The 17813-nt window shown below is 53.2% G+C and overlaps 1 protein-coding gene across 2 annotated transcripts in view; it reads left to right on the plus strand.

Moving 5' to 3' along the window:
* The first annotated feature begins 3801 nt into the window (after window positions 1-3801).
* The window catches only part of LOC121272641 (reticulon-1-A-like), an 84125-nt gene continuing 70113 nt past the window's right edge, over window positions 3802-17813 (plus strand). The window contains exons 1-2 of one of the 2 annotated variants that reach the window (XM_041179334.1): window positions 3802-3946; window positions 10565-10621. Coding sequence is in view for 1 of the 2 variants with exons in the window: in XM_041179333.1 (XP_041035267.1) it covers window positions 5224-5281; window positions 10565-10621 (115 nt within the window). In the remaining variant the exon portion in view is untranslated. Of the gene's footprint in view, window positions 3947-5111; window positions 5282-10564; window positions 10622-17813 lie in introns of those variants that run through there. The other variant, XM_041179333.1, reaches the window with a different exon arrangement.

Here is a 17813-nt window from a genome sequence, read left to right on the forward strand (position 1 = left end):
AATAGTAATCCACAGTGACAAGATAATCAGTTCCTGCTATAGTGAAGAGGCCTATTCCCAGCTTCATCCATGGTCTGTTGGCTGGTTTGTTTGTTTATTGACATGACCACCATGTCCGTTTGTTGCTTTGTTTAGCTTGGTACTCGTTACAAACATCACGCTGACCTATATTGTCTTTAATTTCATGGCTCATATTTGGCCAATAAAGCACTTCTCTTGCCTTTCTCAGACTCTATTCAATTCCTTGACGCATGGATGCGCTTCAGGAGCTCTCCTCTCGTCTCCTCAGGGATGATGACTCTATTTCCTTTTTACCAGATGCCATCTTAGTGCTTGTTCAAGGCTTTCAAAATCTCTGCGGCCTGTTTTCTTTGTTCGACGGTTAGATTTAGGGCAGTTTGCAATTTGTAACAGGCCCTCCCCAGCTGTGTTAGAAACGTGGCTACACTTCTTGGTTCCGGCTTATTAATTAAATCTGTTTCCAGCTTGTAGTTTTGCCATTGCAAGTGGAAGAACTGCCAGTTCTGTCACCTATCACCTTTCATTTCAACAAGAGCTAGGAGGGGGAAGTTTATTGCCATATTCACTCACCCAGTGTTTTATTTGCAGCCTTGCCTTTGGTATGTGTTTGCCTTTTCTTGACCTTTTTTAGAAGCTTTTAGCAGATTTGAACATTTCTGTGCCTTTCTGAGCTGCGTCTTCCCTGCAGCATTTCCAGGATTTCAAAACTCTATTTTGTCTACTTCTGACACTACGTTTCAAGTTCAGAGACAACAGTGTTTTCTCATAGTATGTTGCTATTGAACTGCTTGTAAGATGGAAGCTGACAGAGCTTCCCGCATGGCAGAGGTCACATGACTATGGCAAGCCAGATAGGACTTGTAGTACTGCTGCATTTTAAAACCCAAACATCACTGGACCAGCAAACCAGAGGCCCAGGCTAATGCCTGGGGATATGGGTTTAAATCTCACCACGGCAACAGTTGCAATTTAAATTCAATTAATAAAACCTGGAATATAAAGCAAGACTCAATAATGGTGACCATGGCAACTATAATCAATTGTTTTAGGGAAGGAAATTTGCCATCCTTACCCAGCCTGGCCTACATGTGACTCCAGACCCACAGCAATGTGGTTGACTCTTAGCTGCCCCCTGAAATGGCCCAGCAAGACACTCGGTTCAAGGGCAGTTAGGGATGGGCAACAAAAGCTGGCCTTGTCAGTGAGGCCCACATCCCGTGAAAGAATAAATGTAATAGGTCTCTTCGGGTGGCTCACATCATTGGCTGATCCCCCCTGTGTCTGTAATCTGCCAAGGGAGGTGCGCAGTTGAGTGAAACTACCCAACACTGGGAACACGTGGAGTAACACAGACTCGACCATACCAGATCCCATAGGGAAAAACATGTACGAGGTGATGTACAAAATGGACAATGGTGATGACCAACATGCTGCAAGGTGCCATTACTGGGCTCATATAGCAGGCCTCATGGATGCCATTAATGGTAGTTTCTCCCTATCTACTCTGCCCAGTCCCCTCAGGGTACTCATAAAAATAATCAGCGGTAGCTAAGAAATCATTCCCCACCCCCCTCCCCCACCACCGTTCCCAGGGCGACACATTTGCTACGGTTTGGATCGTGTGTCCTCAGGAAGCCGCTAAACATTCGCTATTGGCAAAAACAGGCGGGGGGGGGGGTGGGGGCACAAGCGCTAACATACTGCCTCTGAGAATTCAGCCGGCAATGTACCCATGGAAGTGGGAGGCCATGGTGGAACCCACAAGCATATAACGGCTTGGTAATTCCGTGGGCGGGATTTCCTGGTCCCGCCGAAGCCAATGGCTCGCTGCGTTTTTATGGACCCACCCCCCCAACAGCCGCCCCCCCGCCCCCCCACCATGACGAGGCTGTAGAATTCTGCCCGCTGTGTGTGGGATCCATCGTGCTAGAGGGTGTAAGCTGCGCCCGTTGTCATGGATATCACAGATATTCGACGTGATAGAAATCCAAAGGCCCAGCGATTGCAGACCTACCGGCAGGCCGAGGCCTCTCGTTGTTAACCATCCGTGGAACTAGCCGGGTATCTCACCAGCCTCAGAAAGGACATAGTTCGTATGAGAAAGACAATAATATATTCCAGATTTCCACGGGGTTACAATAGTATAAACTGAAAAGGCTGCTACGACCAACGATGTTGAAGTCCCATTTAACAAATGCAGGGCATGTCAGGAAAATATGCCAAATCTGGACAAGAAACCACTTTGACCACGTTTAGTTCCGACTTATCCTTGGGCCTAGATTGCTTCTGACCTCTTAAATATCTAAGGGGGTGACTTCTTAGTTGCCATTGATTGTTTTTCTAAGTATCCTGAGGGGCCCGGACAGTGTAGATAAGGAGAAACTCCTCCCACTTGTGAAAGGATCAAGAACGAGAGGGCACAGATTTAAGGCAATTGGCAAAAGAGGCAAAAGTGATATGGGAAAAAACATTTTCACGCAGCGAGCGGTTAAGGTCTGGAATGCTCTGCCTGAGAGTTTGGTGGACGCAGGTTCAATTGAAGCATTCAAAAGGGAATTGGGCTGTTACCTGAAAGGGAAGAAGGTGCAGGGCCACAGGGAGAAGGTGGGCAAATGGAACTGAGTGAATTGCTCCTTCAGAGAGCCTGTGCAGACACAATGAGTCAAATGGCCTCCTCCTGCACTATAACAATTCTGTGATCCTGTCATCCATCAGTCGCACAATACGTCAAACACAGCTGGAGCACACACTCATAAGCATTATTTTCAGTTTACGTGGAGCACCCAGAGAGATAATCTCAGATAACGGTCCTCAATTTACTGGTAAACCATTCAGGGACATGTGTGAGAAGAGGAGAATAGATCACACTACTTCTTCTCCGCATTACCCCCAGCTCTAATGGCATGTCTGAAAGAATGATTCATTTGGTGAAACCTTTAATTCTAAAGTGGAGACAGACCAAACAATACCTAGATATTGGAAGACTATACCTTAGGGTAACAGCGCTAAGTGCAATTCCATTACCGGCGGAACTCATGTTTGGCATAGCAGTGCGATCGAATCTACCTTGCCTTCATCAATTCACCATTTCAGAAGCCAGAGAAGAGCTTTGATAAAACATGGGGGGTGGGGGGGGGGGGGGGGGGGTGAATGACATTGCTGGATAGGAATGCAGACGAAGAGCTAACATTTTTAAAGATAGGACAACAGGTTGAAATTCAACCATGGAAGGTAAGTTGCAACAAGCAGAAGTGACAAGGATCCGTCCGGAGCTGAGGTCAGACGAGGTCATCACGCCCAATGGTGTGACTGTGAGACGGAACAGAGGACAACTCGGGGAAGTGCCAAATCCTCAAGGGCTGTGTAACTCCACTGCGTCCAGGATGTGATCCAAGGCAAAACCCAAAGCAACATCCAAGTGTGAGACTCCCACTGAGAAAATTCAACAACCTCAACCTAACATTACAATTACTAAGTGGAGGTGTATAAGCAGATCGCCGCTAATCTTCAGAGACCGAACTCTGTAACTCTATAATGTGTAAATAAGCATTTCCCTGTATCGTAAATAGTCATGGTCATTTGCGAGGGAAGATATTTGAAAAAAAGGGGGGTGTTGTGTTACGCCTTTAAGTGGGTGTGGTTATGTTTTCTGTACATGTTGCTGGGCAGAAACTGATCCAATGTATCATGTGATTCTGGCTCAGTCTCAATTTGTTTTGAGGCAGCTCCCAACTGAGAAGTGTACAAGTTCTCCAACTGTGCATCACTGCTACCGACTTCTCAAATCTTTACTCAATGAAACCTGTGTGTTCTTGCACTAGCCAATCCCTTCTGTGCGGCTGGTGCCTTGATGCTTACTGACTAAGTGGAACAAAAAGAGAGCAGCGCTCTCCCCCATGGTGGACGTGCGACTACCAGGGGCGAGGTAAAATCTTTTAATAGGCGAGTTTGCCCCCAGCCTGTTGTGTACGCTCCAGGGTGCAAGAGCAGTAAGTTTTATCGTGTGTGAGGACCCTCACCAGAGCCAGGATACTTTATTAACATAGTCCTATCAGTGCAGTTGGGAGCCCTGATTTAAATGTAGCTGTTGACCAGCAGGTGTGGGAAGCCCAGATGCATAAAGGAGGCGGAAGCTGCTGACTCCAGGAGACCTGCCTTTTCCAGCACACCTTGTGGACCCAGAGGGACAGGAGCGCTCTCTCTCCCCTACACTGACACCCCCATCCCACAAGGGAGCCTCGGGCCTCCCCTCTGCCAATCGCGGCCTCTGTCTGTTTCCACCATCAACCCCACCCACCCCACCCCACCTCAGTCAGCATCCTCTATCCACGCCCCACCACCCCCCCCTCCACAAGTATCGTTCTTCATCCAAGCTCCGATCTCCCTTTCCACCCCACCTCCCCAAACCCTCCCGATTGCTGGGGACCGTCCCCAAAGCCCCACGAGCTGTCGCTGGCTTTCTTGCCCAGCAGATGCCGGCTTGTCCATTCGGCCGGCTGCCGAGCCGGAAACTAGAGGAAGGGATGATAAGGAGGCCGTGTCATTAAATGTACCAGGGCTACCCCACCCCACCCCACCCCCTTCAATATAGGGGCTCCCCAGTGGATTCCTCGCTGCAGCGAGGTACAGGCTCCGAAGCTGAACGAGAGTAATTCTCCCTCTTGATCCTTCCTCCAGCAGCTGGGGGTCTCCTGGGTTTTGGTTCAGGAACACTCTGGGGACGTGTCGTAAACGCTGCGCCAGTTTCTCTATCCCCTTTACTCCCCACCTTCCTGGCTCCCACTCGCCTGTCTTTGTCACCTTTCCTCTATTTATATCTTCCGTTCTCATTCCTCCTTCCTTGTTCGTTTTAGATCATCTTCCCTCTTTCTTTCCCCACTTCCTGTCTCCTGCCGTCGACTCCCTTTGTCCTCCTGTCTGTTACCATCCCCCTGTCTCCCCCACCCCCACCCCACTCCCCTTTGAGCTCGATTCAGCCACATCCCCCGAGAGCTGATTGTATGTGTGTGTGTGTGTGTGTGAGAGAGAGAGACAGACACAGAGAGAGAGAGAGAGCAAGAGGCAGCATCGCTGAGGCTTGTGTGATGTATTCACAATGACGTGGGACAAGGCTGGGAGTCAGCCCCCCTCCCCCGAATGATGGTTAGGACCCAGACGGCTAAACCAGCACCAGAGGATCGCCTGTATGAGGACTCCGGCTGAATGGGCCTGCACCATTTGGGAAAGGTGATGGGGCAGGTGCTGGGCTTTGGACACTGCAGTACGTTCACCTCCATTTTCTATTCTTTTCTGTGCCGGTGCAGGGACTGCGTGAAGGAAGCCCTAGCGAAACAAGAGCCCCCCACCACCCACCCCTCCACCCTTGCATTCCCCCTCCAGCGCAGTTCAAACGGAGGTTAGATCGAAGCCCCACTGTATTGGTGGTTTAGCTTTAATCCAGCACCGGGCATCCATTCATAAGGACAAAGAGTCGGTGTGGGTGTGGGTGTGGGTGACAGCTTGTTGCTGCTTTATCAGTGTGGGAGGTTGCACGCAACGAATGAGTGAATGAATGGGAACAGTCAGTGTTACTGTGGCCTAGTGTCCTCTGTACAGTTCAGTAGCTGAGCCAAAAGATTTTAAATGCTCCTGAATTTTTTTTTAAAACAGACTGTTCTGCTGCTGATCTCTTTGACCCCTGTGGTGCTTTTTTTCTCTCCATCTCTGTGACTTCTCTGAACGGTCTCTGCATTTTAACGTTGTGTGCTGTTCTTCCTGCAAGGCTGTGTGATTCGGACCGAATCCTCACCGGTATGTGCACGCTTAGGCATGGTCACACATGGGAGCACAGACACATTCACACCCACGCAGGCAGCATCACTCGTACATACTTTCATACACATACACCTACACACGTACATGGCATGTGCATACTCAGCCCACTCACTAAAGACACACACCGGGCCTCACACGAGGGCATGTTCAATCCCTTGGCTATGCTGAGTTAGCTAGGGGTAATAGTGAGGGGTGACAATTGGCCCCAAGCGCGCACACACAGTCTCAGGCACACTGGCCTCCCCACACTGAAACAGACAGACACGCACAGACACACACTGACCCACACGCTGACATGGAAACACACCATATGAAACTGACACACACGCAAGCGCTACGTACAGAGACACACACAACCACAACACGCTCCCGCTTTCTCATACGAACATACAAACTCGGAGCAGGAGTAGGCCACTCGGCCCCTCGAGCCTGCTCCGCCATTCAGTAAGATCATGGCTGATCTGCTTGTGGCCTCAGCTCCACATTTCCACTGACTTCCAATGACCTTTGACTTCCTGGTTAATAATACGAACACACACTTTCTCTCCTACGCACACTCTCGCACACCTTTTCTCACATAGCAACAACTTGCATTTATATACCACCTTTTAACAATAAAATCCCCAAGGTGCTCCCAGGGACATTATTAAACAAAACATGACACGGAGCCGCATAAGGAGATAATAAGTGAGATGAGCAAAGCTTGGACCAAGAGGTAAGTTTTAGGTAGGCAGGTAGGTGGAGTGGTGTAGGGAGGGAATTCCAGTGATTGGGACTAAGGCAACTGAAGGCACAACCCCCAATGGTGGAGAGATTAAGTTTGGGGATTCTGCAGAAGCCAGGATTAGAGGAACGCAGATATCTCCAAAGGTTGTAGGACTAGAGGAGGCGATAGAGATGGGGGCGTAAGGCCATGGAGTGATTGGAATACAAGGTTGAGAATGTTAAAATCGTGAAGCCGATGTAAGTCACAGAGATAAAGGGTGAACGGGACTTGGTGCGAGTTAGGAGCAGAGTTTTGGATGACCTCGGGCTTATGAAGGGTAGAACACAGGAGGCTGGCCAGGAGGGCAATGGAATAGTCAGGTTCTAAATCTCTCAGCGCCCCTATACCAGTTGTGTTGCCAGTGGTGTGCTGCGATGGTGGCCCAGGAACCAAATTAAACTTACCCTCGAGCCTCATCGGGCTAGCTGAAGGTATCATTCAGACACCTCTACGGAGCTCACCTGTTGGGGCCTTACTCACTTTGCCCCGCAGGTAAGCCTGTTGGAGGGGAGGCGATTGGGAGTGGGTTGCAGTCCACAACCGGTTTGTGGAGCCAAGAGAAACTTCCCTACCTCTTCCGACTCCACTAAAACCAAAAACCTTGGAAGTTTGGGGTCTTCTTTTTTTTGACTGGCCCCTTTAAGGGGCCCTAGCCAAGACCCAGAGATCGGAGTCGGTGTTCACAACCTGCAACTTGTGCGAAGGAGTTTAGGAGCCAGAGTCTGAAGTGAACACACCGCCCTCATTTCAACGTTGAAATACGAGCACACACAAACACACCGACTAACTCTCACACGCACGTCTTTCCTCTCAGATGGTCAGCCGCAGTTCAGTGGGTAGCACCTCCGCCTCTGAGCCCAAGCCTTGAGTGCAAAATTCAAGGCTGATGCTCCAGCGCAACACTTGTGGGAGTGCAGCACTGTCGGGCGTGCAGCCTTTCAGGTGAAGCATTAAACCGAGGCCCTGTCTACCCTTTCAGGCGGGTGTAAAAGATCGCATGACACTATTTCAAAGATGAGCAGAGGAGTCCTCCCTGGTGTCCTGCCCAATATTTATCCCTCAATCAACATCTGATTAGTATATTGCTGTTTGTAAGAGCTTTCTGTGCACAAATTGGCTGCCACATTTCCTACACTAAAAGCAGCGACTGTATTTCAAAATGACATCATTGTCTTAAAATGCTTCCTAAGAATTCTTTCATGGGATGCAGGTGTCCCATCTCTATTTGCCCTTGAATGGTGTGAGATTCAGTGACCAGGGAACGGTGCCTTTGGTCCTTCCCAATATTTTGTTAGGGGAAATTTCTGCTCCAGTTGGGAATGTCGGGCCAGCAGTCTCTCAGTTCGGAAACAGTGGAGGAGCCACGAGAGTTTGTGCTGAGGTAGAGCTGGGGTGTTGCCAAGTGTGCAACTGGAAACTGATGCTGTGCTTTTGGATGGTGCTGCCAAGGGACAGCACGCAGATGAGAAAAAGGAGGAGGTCAAGGATAGATGTTTGGGGGTGTTTCCAGAGGTAGCGCTGCAGGAGTGGGAAGGGAAGCCAATCCGGGTTTACTCTCTGGTTCAACCGGATAAACGAGAATGAAATCAGACAAGTGTAGCTGGACAATGAAGGAGGGGAGTTCGGGGAGGATGACGAGGCTAGTGTGCCAAAAGCTGTGGACTGGGTGAGAAGGGTGGGAGGGGTAGTGCACCCACTGTCACAGTCACATTGGTGCTTTGGCTTTTCAGTACTGTGGTCAGGACAGAAACCTGGCTGTAGGGATTCAAACATGGAGGTCAGCATGGATTTGGGAGGCAACAACACGTCCGGACACTGGATAACTCTCACACACAAACATACTGACTAACCCTCACATCACAGAATCACACAATGTAGGAGAGGCCCTTCGGCCCATCGAGTCTGCACCAACACCTGACCTACCTACCTAAATCCCATTGACCAGTATTTGGCCCATAGCCTTGAATGTTATGACAATGCCAAGTCTCATCCAGGTACTTTTTAAAGGATGTGAGGCAACCTGCATGTATGGACTGACACACGCACTGGCTAACCCTTACACAAGCTAGCACATTCAGGGCTGGATTTCGCCACAGACTTTAGGACCCCTCCAGCAGGAGCAAACGGGGGTCCCAAGCCCGTACTTGCCAGGAGCATGCCCATTGGTGCAGCCCTCCTTTCACACCCATGGCCTGGTCACTGGGGCATTGAAGCCTTCGGCTCCATAGCCTTCTGCAGGGGCGTCCCCCCCTTCCAGTGGCAAAATGCCAGCGAGGCCACAAAATCATTCCAAATTAGGGCCCTAATCTTCTTACTTGACTGCCCTCCGCAGCCGTGTAAGCAGCCAATCGGCTTGGCTGCCCGTCCATGGGAAACTTTCCTGACGGCTGGAACGCAGAGGGAAACCATCCTGACCAGGCTTCCCGCTCTTTTCAACCCCCTCCCCACCGCCTCCAACCCGGCCTTTTGGGAAAATCTCACCCTCTGCCATAACACAAACACCAAACCTGCACGCACACGCTATCATGCACACACACACACACACACACACACACACGCAATCAAATCTCACGCACAAAATGTCAACTCATGCACATGCACTGTAACACACACTGATTCGCATATGCTCACTAACACACACATGCACATACGCGCGTGTACGCAAACACATACTGATTGTAACACACACACACACACACACTTACTGTAACAAGCAGACTCATGCACATGCACGCAGACAAACACATAGAATTATTACAGCACAGAAGGAGACCATTCGGCCCATCGTGCCTGCACCGGCTCTCCAAATGAGCAATGCACCGAGTGCCATTCCTCTGCTTTTCCCTCGTAACCCTGTACATTCTTCCTTCTCAGATAATAATCCAATTCCTTCTTGAATTCCTCGATTGAACCTACCTCCTCCACACCCTCAGGCAGCGCATTCCAGACTCTAACCACCCACTATGTGAAAAAGTTTCCCCTCATGTCTCCACTGCTTCCTGTGCCAATTACCTTAAACCCGTGCCCTCTGGTTCTCGATCCTTCCACCAATGGGAACGGTTTCTCCCCATCCACTCTGTCCAGACCCCATCAGTATTTCGAACACCTCTATCAAATTTCCTCTTTGTCTTCACCAGGGAGAACAGTTCCAGCCTCTCCAATCTATTGACCTAACTCAAGTGACTCAGAGTAAAGGGAAGACCTTTTAGAACAGAGATGAGGAGAAACTTCTTTAGCCAGAGAGTAGTGAATCTATGGAATTCATTGCCACAGAAGGCTGTGGAGGCCAGGTCATTGAGTGTATTTAAGACCGAGATAGAAAGGTTCTTGATTGGTAAGGGGATCAAAGGTTACGGGGAGAAGGCGGGAGAATGGGGTTGAGAAACTTATCAGCTGTGATTGAATGGCGGAGCAGACTCGATGGGCCGAATGGCCTAATTTCAGCTCCTATGTCTTATGGTCTTATGGTCTTAGCATTACTCCCCGTGAGAAAGCCCCTCGAACACGCTGATTATAACACACACAGTGACTGTAGTGTACAAGGACATAAGCTTTGTCCCCCTGTTCACTGCATTAAGATTGTCCCGGGAGCTGTGTATTTGGGTCCTGATGAACTCAGGTGAGGGAGGATGTTCAACAGCTCGCTGCTCATGCAAGGCATTCAGTGTTCCCTTTTAGGTTCTCTGCTAATCTTTTCTCACACCTTTTTGGCTTTCCTATTCCCTTTTATTTTTCAATTTTCCTTTGCACTTTCTGCTTAGTTCTCGACTGTGTTGTAACTCTGATATTTATCATAAGATCATTTTAATCTCTGTCTCCTCAGTCATCCAGGGACCTCCAACTTTGGATGTCCTTTCTTTAACCTACGTAAGAGCGTGTCTCTCCAGATTACCTCCTCTTTGAAGTTGGCAGTGGGGGAAGGTTTGCTGATTTGATGTGATTTTATTTTGCTTTCTCTGTTAGAGGAATCTGCCTCGACTGTCTCCACCACTCCAGATTCCACCCCGTCATCCACTGAAGGTAAGCCGTGCCCATTAACCCTTTCAGTGCCCAGTGTCCGTTGCCTCCCAGCAATTTGGACTGGTTCTTTAATGACCTTTTCCTCTTGAGTTGGGAAGGGCAGTGAGTCACAGCGGGTATGAACAGGATCGAGAGGCAAGCAGCTGGGTTCCTGCAGAGCGGAGGGATTGGGATGTGGGTGGAAAGGTGGGTTTGGGGGATTATGGGGAGAAGGTGGGCAGTCAGAGTTTGAGATTAAGGTTCATCAAAATGATCCTGGGTTTTAGGGGATTAAATTAGGGGTTAAGTTGCATGAAGCAGGTTGGTAATAACTTGAGTAGAGCAGACTGGGCGATTTTACCGACTTCAATTTTTCTATTATGTGGTGCTTTAATAAACACCTTTTGCAAGTTCAAAAAAGTCAGCTGCAGCACCCTCACCAACGCTCTCCAATTTACTTAATCAAAGAACCCAGGCAAGATGGTCAGGCAAGATTTGCCATAAACAAATGCGTCTGGCCCTCGATTTTTAACCTGTATTTTTCCAAGTGACTTCAATTTTGCCTCAGACTATTGTCTGTAAATATTTTCCCCACCACTGGTGGTAGACTGACTAGCCTGTAAGTGTTGGGTTTTCCCCCCTCTCCATTTCTTTTGAATAGGGATACAATGTTTGCAGCCCTCCGGTCCTCTATCACTGCCCCCTTATCCAGGGAGGATTGTTTTTTTTCTTTATTCTGCTGATGGAACGTAAGATTCGCTGGCAAGACCTAGTCGTCCTTGAACTGAGTGAACATTTCAGAGTTAAGAGCCAACCACATTGCTGTGGGTCTGGAGTCACATGTAGGCCAGACCGGGTAAGGATGGAAGATGTCCCTCTCTAAAGGGGCGTTAGTGAACCGGATGGGTTTTTGCAACAATCGACGATGCTTGTCATGGTCACCATTATTGAGACTAACTTTCAATTCCAGATTGAATTTAAATTCCACCAGCTGCCGTGGTGAGATTTGAACCTATGTTCCCAGGGCATTGGCCCAGGCCTCTGGATTACTAGACCAGTGGCTAAAGAGAGGCCTGTGAAAGCGTGGAAGACAGGGGAGATTGAATGACACAGGAGTTCGTCTTACAGGGTCAGAGGGAATGATCAACCATTCCATCTCGGTTGATAGGCCCTGACCACATTTCTGGCACTTCTGTTCCCACTTACCCCGTCTCCTGCACCCCCCACTCCCAAGATCCACAGTAAGGCTCCCCTTGACCTCACCTTCCACCTCACCTGCCTCCTTATTCAATGGGACCATCCTCTACCATTTCCATCAACTCCAGCGTGATGTGGCTACTAAACACATTTCCCCTGGCCCTCCCCTCTCAACTTTCCGAAGGGACTGTTCCCTCCTCTGGTCCACACCTCAATCACTCCCAATCCGCAGCATTTCCCTTTTATTCCTTTCCCGTAGACTTGGGCCAGATCCCATGTCAAGCCACTGAAATTAATCCCCCTTCAGTTGAAAATCCCCAACTAAAATTGTCCCTTGTTCCTCTCCATAACTATTCCATTCCAATCAGCCACCATCTGACTGAATGGCAAAGTGGGCTTAAGAAGCTGATTGGCTCATGCCTGGTCCTAATGTTCCCGCTTCCTAAGTGATCAGGTGGCATTGGAAACATAGGAAGAGGCCAGTTGTGTGGGACTGAGGGATATGCGGAGAGAGTCAGGAGGTGACTTTGAGGGAAACAGTGAGACGGTGGGTTGGGGGGATATGGGGAAAGGCTGGGATTGAGAGGAATATGAGGAGGAAGTGGCAGGAGGTGGGATTGGAAGATACATTGCCAAGGCTGGTTTGGGGATTACAGTGCCAAGGTGGGACTGGAGGACACGGTGGAAGTGGGGGATATGGGGAGGGGATGGATAGGTGGAGGCAGTGAATATGGGGAAGGGGTGAGTAAATAGGAGGGGGGAGGGGGAGATATGGGAAGGGGCTGTGTAGGTGGGAGGGAGGATATGGGGACGGGTGGGTAGGTGGGAGGGGGGATATGGAGGGAGGGTGTATAGGTGGGAGCGGGGGATATGGGGAGGGGATGTGTAGTTGAGAGAGGGATTTGGGGAGGGGTGGATAGGTGGGATGGGGAGATATGGGGAGGGGGTGTGTAGGTGGGAGGGGGGATATGGGAAGGGGTGGGTAGGTGAGAGAGGGGATATGGGGAGGGGTGGATAGGTGGGATGGGGAGATATGGGGACGGGTGTGTAGGTGGGAGGGGGGATATGGAGGGAGGGTGTATAGGTGGGAGCGGGGGATATGGGGAGGGGATGTGTAGTTGAGAGAGGGATTTGGGGAGGGGTGGATAGGTGGGATGGGGAGATATGGGGAGGGGGTGTGTAGGTGGGAGGGGGGATATGGGAAGGGGTGGGTAGGTGAGAGAGGGGATATGGGGAGGGGTGGATAGGTGGGATGGGGAGATATGGGGAGGGGGTGTGTAGGTGGGAGGGGGGATATGGGAAGGGGTGGGTAGGTGAGAGAGGGGATATGGAGAGCGGGTGGGTAGGAGAGAGTGGGGGATAGTAGGTGGGAGTGAGGGATATGGGGAGGGAGTAGGTAGGTGGGAGCAGTGAGCATGGGGAGGGGGTGGGTAGGTGGGAGTGGGGGATATGGGGACGGGAGGGGAGGAGGGGGGAAGATAGGGAAGGGGTGTGTAGGTAGGATGGGTGATATGGGAAGGAGTGAGTAGGTGGGAGGGGGATATGGGGAGGGGGTGGGTAGATGGGAGCAGTGAGCATGGGGAGGGGGTGGGTAGGTCGGAGTGGGGGATATGGGGAGGGAGTGGATAGGTGGGAGTGAGGGATATGGGGAGGGGGTGGGTAGGTGGGAGCAGTGAGCATGGGGTGGGGTTGGGTAGGTCGGAGTGGGGGATAAGGAGAGGGGATGGGTAGTTGGGAGTGAGGGATATGGGGAGGGGGTGGGTAGTGGGAGCAGTGAGCATGGGGAGGGGTTGGGTAGGTCGGAGTGGGGGATAAGGAGAGGGGGTGGGTAGGTGGGAGTGGGGGATATGGGGAGGGGGTGGGTAGGTGGGAGTGGGGGATATGGGGAGGGGGTGGGTAGGTGGGAGTGGAGGATACAGGGAGGGGATGTGTAAATGGGAGGGCGAATATGGGAAGGGGTGGGTAGGTGGGAGGGGGGAAATGGGGAGGGTGTATGTAGGTGGGAGGGGGGATATGGAGAGAAGGTGGGTAGGTGGGAGTGGGGTATATGGGGAGGGTGTGGATAGGTGGGAGTGGGGGATATGGAGTGGTGGTGGGTAGGTGGGAATGGTGGATATGAGGAGGGGGTGTGTAGGTGGGTGTGGTGGATATGGGGAGGGGGTGGGTAGGTGGGAGTGGGGGATATGGGGAGGGGGTGTGTAGGTGTGAGTGCTGGATATGGGAAGGGGGCGTGTAGTTGGGAGTGGGGGATACGGGGAGGGGGTGGATGGTTGGGAGTGGGGAATATGGGGAGGTGGTGGGTAGGTGGTAGTGGGGGTTATGGGGAGGGGTTGTGTAGGTGGGAGGGGAGATATAGAGAGGGGCTGGGTAGGATAGAGCCGTGAGCATGGGGAGGGGGTGGGTGAATGGGAGTGGGGGATATGGGGAGGGGGTGGGTAGGTGGGAGTGAGGGATATGGGGAGGGGGTGGGTAGGTGGGAGTGGTGGATATGGGAAGGGGGTGGGTAGGTGGGAGTGGGGGATATGGGGAGGGGGTGGATAGGTGGGAGTGGGGGATATGGGGTGGTGGTGGGTAGGTGGGAGTGGGGGATATGGGGAGGGGGTGTGTATTTGGGAGTCAGGGACATGGGGAGGGGGTGGATTGTTGGGAGTGGGGAATATGGGGAGGTGGTGTGTAGGTGGGAGGGGGGATATGGAGAGGGGGTGGGTAGCTTAGAGCCTTGAGCATGGGAAGGGGGTGGGTGAGTGGGAGTGGGGGATATGGGGAGGGGGGATATGGGGAGGTGGTGGGTAGGTGGGAGTGGTGGATATGGGGAGGGGATGGGTAGCTGGGAGTGGGGGATATAGAGAGGGGCTGGATAGGTGGGAGTGGGGGATATGGGGTGATGGTGGGTAGGTGGGAGTGGGGCATATGGGGAAGGGGTATGTAGGTGGGAGTGGGGATAATGGGAGGGGGTGGATGGGTGGGAGAGGGGGATATGGGGAGGGGGTTGGTATGTGGCAGCAGTGCGCATGGGGAGGGGGTGGGTAGGTGGGATGGGGGATATGGGGAGGTCTTGGGTAGGTGGGAGCACTGAGCATGGGGAGCGGTAGGTAGGTGGGAGTGGAGGATATGCAGAGGGGATGGGTAGGTGGGAGCAGTGAGCATGGGGAGGGGGTGGGTAGGTTAGTAGGGGGAGTAGGGCATATGGGGAAGGTGTGGGTACGTGGGAATGGGGGATATGGGGAGGGGGTGAGTAGGTGTGAGTGGGGGATATGGGGAGGCAGTGGCTAGGTGGGAGTGGGGTGTTTGGGGAGGGGGTGGGTAGGTGGGAGCAGTGAGCATGGGGTGGGGGTGGGTAGGTGGGAGGCGTGTTATGGGGAAGGGTTGGGTAGGTGGGAGGGGGGCTATGGGGAGGCAGTGTGTAGTTGGGAGCAGGGTATGGGGAGGGGAAGGGTAGGTGGGAGCAGTGAGCATGGGGAGGGTGTGGGCAGGTGATGTAGGGGGGTGTAGGGAATATGGGGAAGGGGTGGGTAGGTGGGAGTGGGGGATATGGGGAGGTGGTGGACAGATGGGAGTGGGGGTTATGGGAAGGGGGTGTAGTTGGGAGTGGGGGATTTGGGGAGGGGGTGTGTAGGCGGGAGCAGTGAGCATTGGGAGGGGGTGTGTAGGTGGGAGCACTGAGCATGGGGAGGGGGTGGGTAGGTGGGAATGGGGGATATGGGAAAGCAGTGGGTAGGTGGGAGTGGGTGATATGGGGAGGCAATGCGTAGGTGGGAGGGGGGATATGGGGAGGTGGTGGACAGGTGGGAGTGGGGTATGTGGGAAAGGGGTGTAGTTGGGAGTGGGCGATATGGGGAGGGGGTGTGTAGGAGGGAGCAGTGAGCATGGGGAGGGGGTGGGTAGGTGGGAGTGGGGGATATAGGGATGGGGTTGGTCGGTGGGAGTGGGGGATATGGGGAAGGGGTGGGTAGTTGGGAGTGGGGGATATGGGGAGGGGGTGGGTAGGTGAGAGCAGTGAGCATGGGGAGGCGGTGGGTAGGTGGGAATGGGGGATTTGGGGAGGGGGTGGGTAATTGGGAGTGCCAGATATGGGGAGGGGTTTGGTCGGTGGGAGAGGGGGATATGGGGAGGGGCTGAGTAGTTGGGAGTGGGGGATATGGGGAGGGGCTGAGTAGGTGGGAGTGGGGGATATGGGAAGGGGCGGGTAGTTGGGAGTGAGGGATATGGGGAGTCAGTGGGTAGGTGGGAGTGGTGAATATGGGGAGGTGGTGGACAGGTGGGAGTGGGGTATGTGGGAAAGGGGTGTAGGTGGGAGTGGGCGATATGGGGAGGGGGTGGGTAGTTGGGAGTGGGGGATATGGGGAAGGGGTGGGTAGTTGGGAGTGGGGGATATGGGGAGGGGGTGGGTAGGTGGGAGCAGTGAGCATGGGGAGGCGGTGGGTAGGTGGGAGTAGGGGATATGGGGAGGGAGTGGGTAGGTGAGAGCAATGAGCATGGGGAGGGGTTGGGTAGGTGGGAATGGGGGATTTGGGGAGGGGGTGGGTAGGTGAGAGCAATGAGCATAGGGAGGGGGTGGGTAGGTGGGAATGGGGGATTTGGGGAGGGGGTGGGTAATTGGGAGTGCCAGATATGGGGAGGGGTTTGGTCGGTGGGAGTGTGGGATATGGGGAGGGGCTGAGTAGTTGGGAGTGGGGGATATGGGGAGGGGCTGAGTAGGTGGGAGTGGGGGATATGGGGAGGGGCGGGTAGTTGGGAGTGAGGGATATGGGGAGTCAGTGGGTAGGTGGGAGTGGGGGATATGGGGAGGAGGTGGATAGGTGGGAGTGGGGAATACGGGGAGGGAGTGGCTAGGTGGGAGTGGGGTGTATGGGGAGGGGGTGGGTAGGTGGGAGTGCTGGATATGGGGAGGGGGTGGGTAGGTGGGAGAGGAGGATATGGGGAGGGGATGTGTAAATGGGAGGGGGAATATGGGAAGAGGTGGGTAGGTGGGAGGGGGAAATGGGGAGGGTGTGTGTAGGTGGGAGGGGGGTTATGGAGAGGGGGTGTGTAGGTTAGAGCTGTGAGCATGGGGAGGGTGTGGGGAGGTGGGAGTGGGGGATATGGGAAGGAGGTGGGTAGACGGGGGCAGTGAGCGTGGGGAGGGGGTGGGTAGGTGGGAGTGAGGGATATGGTGAGGGGTTGGGTAGGTGGGAGTGGTAGATATGGGGAGGGGCTAGATAGGTTGGAGTTGGGGATATGGGGAGGGGGTGGTTGGTTGGGTGTGTGGGATATGGGGAGGTGGTGGGTAGGTGGGAGTGTGGGATTATGGTTAGGGGTTGTGTAGGTGGGAGTGGGGGATATGGGGAGGGTGTGTGTAGGTGGGAGGGGGATATGGAGAGGGGGTGGGTAGGTTAGAGCCGTGAGCATGGGGAGGGGGTGGGTAAGTGGGAGTGTGATATGGGGTGATGGTGGGTATTGGGAGTGGGGGATAATGGGAGGGGGTGGATGGGTGGGAGTGGGGAATATGGGGAGGTGGTGGGTAGGTGGGAGTGGGGGATATGGGGAGGTGGGTGGGTAGGTAGGAGGAGTGAAATTGGGGCGGGGTGGGTATGTGGGTGTGGGGGATATGGGGATGGCATGGGTAGATGGCTGTTGGGAATATGGGGAGGGGATGGGTAGGTGGGAGTGGGGACATGGGGAGGGGGTGGATAGGTTGGAGCAGTGTGCATGGTCAGGGGGTGGGTAGGTGGGAGTGGGGGATATGGAGACGGGGTGGGTAGGTGGGAGTGGGGGATATGGGGACGGGGTGGGTAGGTGGGTGTGGGGTATATGGGGAGGGGGTGGGTAGCTGGGAGCAATGAGCATGGGGAGGAGGTGGGTATGTGGGAGTGGGGGATATGGGGAGGGGGTAAGTAGGTGGGAGCAGTGAGCATGGGGAGGGGGTGTGTAGGTGGGATGGGGGATATAGGATGGGGTGGGTAGGTGGAAGGGGGATATGGCGAAGGGTTGAGTAGGTGGAAGCATTGAGCATGAGGAGGGGGTGGGTAGGTGGGAG

The sequence above is a fragment of the Carcharodon carcharias genome, chromosome 34 (genome assembly GCF_017639515.1).
Source record: "Carcharodon carcharias isolate sCarCar2 chromosome 34, sCarCar2.pri, whole genome shotgun sequence".
NCBI lineage: Eukaryota > Metazoa > Chordata > Chondrichthyes > Lamniformes > Lamnidae > Carcharodon > Carcharodon carcharias.